This window comes from Psammomys obesus, unplaced genomic scaffold (genome assembly GCF_907164565.1).
Source record: "Psammomys obesus unplaced genomic scaffold, mPsaObe1.curated_primary_1811, whole genome shotgun sequence".
NCBI classification, from domain to species: domain Eukaryota; kingdom Metazoa; phylum Chordata; class Mammalia; order Rodentia; family Muridae; genus Psammomys; species Psammomys obesus.
The window spans coordinates 3,220,388-3,227,441 of record NW_026596415.1 but is presented as its reverse complement, the minus strand read 5'-3'; the positions used below and the strand labels follow the sequence as shown (position 1 = coordinate 3,227,441).

Below are 7,054 nucleotides of genomic sequence, written 5' to 3'. Positions count from 1 at the left end.
TGACAACAACAAGAAAAAAAAAATAATTAAAAAAAAACCCCAATTTACCAAAAAAAAAAAAATAAAAAAATTAAAAATAAACATTCTCTTGCTAAAAAATAAAAAAAAAAAAAAAAAAAAAAAAAAAAAAGAAAATAACAAACAAACAAACAAAAAACAAGTTACACGTAGCAACTGACGCCAAGTCTTAATCATGCTTGAATTAATTAAAAGGGTAGTGGATGAGTCCAGTGTGTAGGTGGCAAGAGTTTATAGTCAGCTGATAGAGCAGCTGAGCACATTGTAAGGAGAAAATGGAGTTGAAAATAAAAGAGCAGCTGAGCACATTGTAAGGAGAAAATGGAGTTGAAAATAAAGCCTCACACTCTCTGTGTGATTTCTGCACAGATGCCCCTGTGGGAAGTCTGGAGAATGGGACAGGACCAGAGGACCACGTACTCTCAGAACCTGGCCTTCGGTACAGGTCAGTATCAAGACACCAAGCCACTTAGTGGATTGTGACATGCTGTTTACATCTGTTTTTTTTTTTTTTTTTTTTTTTTTTTTTAAGATTTACTTACTATGTATACAGTGTTCTGCCTGTATGTACTCCTGCATGCTAGAGGAGGGCACCAGATCTCATGGTTGTGAGCCACCATGTGGTTGCTGGGAATTGAACTCAGGACTTTTGGAAGAACAGCCAGTGCTCTTAACCTCTGAGCCACCTCTCCAGCCCTCCTACATCTGTGTTTTATTCTCACTTGAAGATATATGGTACCTGTTGGGGCTGAAGGCAGAGCCTGAACTCATGTTTGTGCTTACAGGTGCAGTTGTTGGGGTCATGGGTGACTGTTTACCCAGATAACATGCTTTATGATACACTGTCAGAGCTAGGCAGCCCCTCAGTTGCAGAGTGCCTGTGTAGTGTGCAAAAAGCCCAGGGTTCCACCCAGCACCATAAGGAGAGGCAGCAGCCACCCAGCCTTGTTTTCATGCACCGGTCCTCTCCACAGCTCTTCGGCCACACTGAACACCTACTCCTCAGCCTTCCTACTTAAAGTTTGTTAGTAGTTGATAATGCTGCTCATCAGCCCTAGTGTTCCATGATGTCTAGGTCATGGGGAAAGATGTAATAGCTTTAAGTAATTAGTCTACTGCCTGGCAGCTTGTACATGTAGAATGCTTTTCTCTTTCACATAAAAAAAAAAAAATCCAGATAGAAAACTAAGTTTTCCAGTGTCACTGTTGCTCACAGAGGGGACATTTGCCACTGAGCTCTCCCTAACATCACTTTCATCTCTGTTGCTCTTACTTTCCCCTTTATCTTCATGATTTTAATTTGGTGTCTTGAAGTTATTCATCTGTATGCGCAACTTGGCATTTCAAGGTGAGGAGGTCCTGGCTGCCCCTCACTTTGCTTGGTGTCCTGTCACCCAGAACAGACAGGATTTTTAAAATGACACTGTGAAAAGTCTGATACCACTGAGTCCAGTGTCAAAAAGGATGCTGTCACTGCACGCTTCCAGGACCCTGACTCCTTTTTTGTTATGTTTCCGAGCCTTTTCCAAGTGTAGCAGTGATTGAGGAACCTGAGTCTGAGCCGTGACTTCTCCCTGTCGTTCACAGACAAGCCAGAGTGATTGTCACTATGCAGCCAGTCCAGTTACTTGCACGTGTTTATGTTCTCTAAGGGTCTTTGAGCACCAGCCCTGCTTATAGGGGGGATGCTGGGACAGGTTGCTGTTGTTGTAACATTACTATATCCATTGCTTGATACATAATCTCTGTCTATGTCTGTCCTCATTTAAAGGCATCTTGTTCAGAATCTACAAGAGATATAGCTCAGTTATAGAAGAATGTTTTCCTAGAATGCACAAAGCCCTGGGTTTGATCCCCAGCACCACATAAAACTGGACATGGTGTTTAGGAGGTGAAGGCAGAAGGATCAGAAGTTCAAAATCATATTTGGCCATATAGCAAGGTCCAGCCTGGGCTACATGAGAGACTATTAGGAACAAACATACTGTTGATTAATTGACATTGGATAGTGAAGCTACACATTTGGCTGAGTGAAGCTTACATAACATGCATGTGTCTTGTCCTAGGGACATTGACATGCATCCAGGGAGTATTTTAACTAGGAGAAGCAACAGTACAAACCACAAGAATGTGAAAACCAAATAGACCATGGGAAAAATGTGTTTACATGAGTTGGAACAGGAAGGCCATGATATCTTGTCTTACCCAAGCTGTAAACATGCCTACTGAGTGACTCTTTCTCATGAGTGGCTTGCAAACTCATTGTATTGGTTTTGGGGTTACCAATAAATTTTAGACACATTTGTCGGGGCAGCTGCTTTCTGTTTTTCCAGTAGATTGCTGGAAAAATATTTTTCCTGTGAGTGTTGTGAGCACTGAAGATGTGTTTTAGGCTGAATGTAACTTCTTTCTGTCTGCTTTCTGCCAGTTCTCCAGGCCAAGGAAGTCCTCTGAGCAGCCTGTTACCTTCTGCTTCAGTGCCTGAGTCCATGACAGTTCGTAAGTACTCACTGAGGCTGGCATGTGTATGCCAGTAGTGCCTCTCTGCTTCCTATATGGGTGTGGGCTTTGCAGGTGGCCATAAAGTTGGCGAGTGCATACTTGCTGTGTGCTTGTTCATGGTAACACTGTAGGCTTCCAGACCATGGCCAGATTGGGGTGCCTGAAGTGTATCCACCAAAGGGCCTTCTGTTTACAGCCAGCAGTAAGAAACTCTTGTAGCTAAGTTTCCCTTGTGATTCTGGACGAAACAATTTTGCTGATGCGATAGTCTAATGATCCTGTGGTGCAAACCATTTCCAGTTCCGCTTCCTGGAAAAAGTATTAGAGACACAGCACTGAAGGGTGGGTGTCAATGGCCTTATGTTACACACACACACACACATGCAAATCTAGAATTGTTTAACAACATAGGTGTTATGACTAGGTCATCAGGTGGGAGTCGAGCTGGTGGCCCCGACTAAGTTGGCAGAGGGTCTAGTGTGGGGCTCTGTGGTCATCAGAGGTCAGGGTTCTTTCTTTACCTGACTAGTTGTTTTATCTGTTTTCTGATCTGTAACCATCTCATCTACCCCAGATAGCAGAAAGGAGATGGGGAGAGGACAGATTTTCTCTACTTTCCTCCTCCTTTTTCTTCTTCAGGTTTTTTTTTTTTTTTTTTTTTTCTTTTTTCTTTTTCCCCAAGACAGGGTTTCTCTGTGTGTAGCCCTGGCTGTCCTAGAATCACTCTGTAGACCAGGCTGGCCTCAAACTCACAGAGATATGCCTGCCTCCTGAGTGCTGGGATTAAAGGCGTGTGCCACCACCGCCTGGCTAGTTTTCTCTACTTTCACATCACATTCATGGATAGAGTAAAAATTACACCTTTCTATTACAAATAAAGGTGCTATGAACATAGTTGAGCAAATGTCTTTATTGAATGGTGGAACATCTTTCGGGTATACGCCCAGGAGTGGTATAGCTGGATCTTGAGGTAGCGCTATTCCCAATTTTCTGAGAAAGCACCAGATTGATTTCCAAAGTGTTTATACAAGTTTGTGTTCCCACCAGCAATGGAGGAAGGTTCCCTTTTCTCCACATCCTCTACAGCTTGTGCTGTCACTTGAGTTTTTGATCTTGGCCATTATGACGGGTGTAAGATAGAATCTCAGAGTCATTTTGATTTGCATTTTCCTGATGACTAAGGATGTTGAGCATTTCTTTAAGTGTTTCTCCTCCATTCAGTATTCCTCTGTTGATAATTCTCTGTTTAGCTCTATACCCCATTTTTAAAATTGATTGTTTGGTTTGTAGCAGCTTTATTTGTAATAGTCAGAATCCGGAAACAACCTAGATGTGCCTCAACTGAAGAATGATAAAGACATTGTGGTACATTTACACAATGGATTAAAAACAAGGAAATCTTGTTTTAATTTTTAGGCAAATGGATGGAACTAGAAAAGATCATTCTATGTGAGGTAACCCAGAACCAGAAAGACGTGCATAGTATATATTCACTTATAAGTGGATATTAGCCATACATTATAAGATAACCATACTAAAATCTACAGAACTAAAGAAGCTAAACAACAAGGAGGACCCTAAGGAGTATGTGTAAATCTCATTCAGAATGGCAAACAGGATAGATACCAGAAGTGGTAGAAGAGAGGGAACAGGATGGTTGCTTATCATAGCGGGCCTCTGAAAGGCTCCACCCAACAGAGAATTGAAGCAGATGCTGAGACTCACAGCCAAACTTTGGACAGAACACAGGGAGTCTGATGGAAGAAGTGTGTGTGTGTGTGGGGTTTTAGAAGGACCCAGAGGGAACAGGAGTTCCACAAGAGGCCAACAAGGCCAAAAAATCTGTGCCCAGGGGTCCTGCAGAGATTGATGCACCAACCAAGGACCATGCATGGAGAGGACCTAGACCCCCTTCTCAGATGTAGCCAATTGGTTACATGTGGAGAACTCCACGTGGGTTCTCTAGTAAGGGGAGCAGGGGCTGCCTCTGACATGAACTCAGTTGCCTGCTCTTTGATCACTTACCCCTGGTGATGCGGCCTTGCCAGGCCACAGGGGAAGAGGATTCAGGCAGTCCTGATGAGACTTGATTAACGAGGGTCAGATGGCAGGGGAGGAGAATTCCCCTTTTCAGTGGACTAGGGGAGGGTGATAGGGGAAAAGAGGGAGGGAGGGCTGGACTGGGAAAAGATGAAGAAGGGACCTACAATCAGGACATAAAATGAATAAACTGTAAAAAATAAAAATAAATTATACTTTTCTTCCTCATTATCCTTTGGGTAAAAATTATCATTTCCTTCAAATACCAAAGTGCAGTGAAACCTGGAGCCCATAGCAGTTGTGGCAGATGGGGAATGACTGTCACTCAGGGATGTTACAGGCCCCTTTAACAGTACCTCAGGATGCCATTTCTCTTAGAAACACAATAGTTACCTAAGATGGCATAGAAGCTTACATGTGACCATGTCACCTGGGTCTTTACATCTGGATTACTCTGTTTGCACACGAACACTCTCCTTTGTTACTCGGGTATTTCATCTGTTTTCTAGCATCTGATTTTCCTGGAAAAAGGCCTATGTGCATCCCAACTGCAGGCTGCGTCCATGTTCCCTATAGGCTGAAGTTCCTGCCCTGATGTGTGGCACTGTCCCAAAGGCTTCCCATAGTCCCAAGTTCCTTTGTCCTCCCTCCCCTGGCTGCTAAGGAGGAAATGCTGATGTGAGTTCTGTTGCTGTACAGGGTGAGCAGATACTGAAGTCTGTGTGAGGACGACCTGTCTCCTCTTGGTGGCCAGGCGTCATTCCTAAGGCCCTTCCCACCCTCTCTTCTGCTCTCTCCAGTGGGGGCTATGGAGCAGGGGGATTGGGTTCTCTGTCAGCAGTTCTTGGGGCTGCCATGGATCTGGTCTTTGGCTCTCCTTAGCCATTTCCATCCCCAACAAAGCTACCAGCTGGTTTGTGCCTTTTCCATGAGGATGTTCCTCTTGATACCACTGAGCTGTGCCCATGGCAGGGACTCAGCCTGTCCTGTTTTCATTCATATCCCTCTTTAGAAATTAATCCTTGTTGTTGCTAGTCATCTTTTGCTTGAGGAGACCTATCAGGAATTTTCAGTGGACCTTCTGAGGGAAGGCATCTATGGACCCAGATTTGACTTGGGTGTCTGGTACTTATATGGGCTATGGGGAATAGGTGTGGGTGCGTAGTATGGTGGCTTTTGTTTTTGGGGTGACCTCCTTAGAAAGGCTTCTTTTGTCTACTCTGCAAGATAAGGATCAGAGTTCCCTCAGAAATTGGGGGAAGTTTCATACCTCCAGCCACCCTTGCTTCATCTATGAGAGAGATAGGAAGGGCTATCTCTGTAGCCCTGTAGACTAGTCAGGAAGCTTTGGCAAACATTTCTTTTCCTGTGGTGCATGGGACAGCAATGCCAAGATCAGTATTGAGAGAGCTGGTTCCTGTGAGGCGTGTCTTTGGCCGACAGCCTTCCTTCTCTGTCCACCCAGCTAATCTCTGCACATGTGCACCTTGGTGTCCCACTCTCTTCTTATAAGAACAGCAGTCTTATGGGGTCAGAGCCTTACTCCTACAGATTCGTTTAACCTTGATTTTCTCCATAAAGCCTGTCTGAGGCTTTAATCAGGTCCCTGCTATAATAATCAAATACCTAGAAACCAGGCAATTTATAAAGAAAAAAAAAAAAACAAATAAACCTTATTTAGCTTTTAATTCTACAGACCCAGGGGGCTAGCACTAGTGTGTTTTGAGAGCAATTGTTTGACTGGGACATGTTAGCTCTGTCAGCAACAGGATCAGTGACAAACAGGGCAATAGGCCAGAGACAGCTCATATGGCCAGTAAAGAGGGATTCTTGGGCGTGGCAACACCAGATGCTACTCAGATACTCATGTGTGCACTGTGCAGAGTGTGTATGCATATGTGTGTACATGCATACAGTGGCTGTCTCTCAATTCACTGGCATTCTAGCCCTATGAAAGTAAAGGATGAATAAAACCTGAGCAGAATTCACAGTGCACATTCCAGTGGCTCTCATGTTATCTTGGCTGTGCTAAGGTTTGCACTGCTAGCTACTCAAAATGAAAATATGATTGTGACACTTGCCTTTTACAAATAAAAGTAGCTTTTCTAGGAGCCTGTAAGCTCAGCCAAAGGCCCTCAGCATTCTGTGACCTTCCAACTTAGTGAGCACAGTCACCTATGTGAACCTAGGTATGAAGAGCTGGGGAGTGAGCTGAGCCTGTGGCTCAGTGCTTGCTTGCTTAACATGCATCAGGCCCTGGGTGCTAGCCTCAGCACTGGGGGAAAAAACCCTTTTTAAAATATAAAGGCTATAAACCAAGGGTTGAGGGTTCTTATCCATACCACCATTTATCAGTCACCCATATCAGTGACTGACGCCCACCGAGCAAAGGATACTGTAGCAGGGGGATGAAGACAGCTTTCTTCTGCATCACAGCAATTACCAGGAGAAAACAAGTCACCATAGGCACAAAGGCTTAACAGTGTGGCTCCAT

General features: G+C 44.1%; 1 protein-coding gene across 1 annotated transcript in view; it reads left to right on the top strand.

Annotated features, from left to right (window-relative positions):
• Snx29 (sorting nexin 29) overlaps window positions 1-7,054 on the top strand; it is a 425,497-nt gene that overhangs the window by 80,780 nt on the left and 337,663 nt on the right. Inside the window, exons 10-11 of the mRNA XM_055597769.1 lie at window positions 388-463; window positions 2,447-2,517. Coding sequence (XP_055453744.1) covers window positions 388-463; window positions 2,447-2,517 — 147 coding nt within the window. The remainder of the gene's footprint in view (window positions 1-387; window positions 464-2,446; window positions 2,518-7,054) is intronic.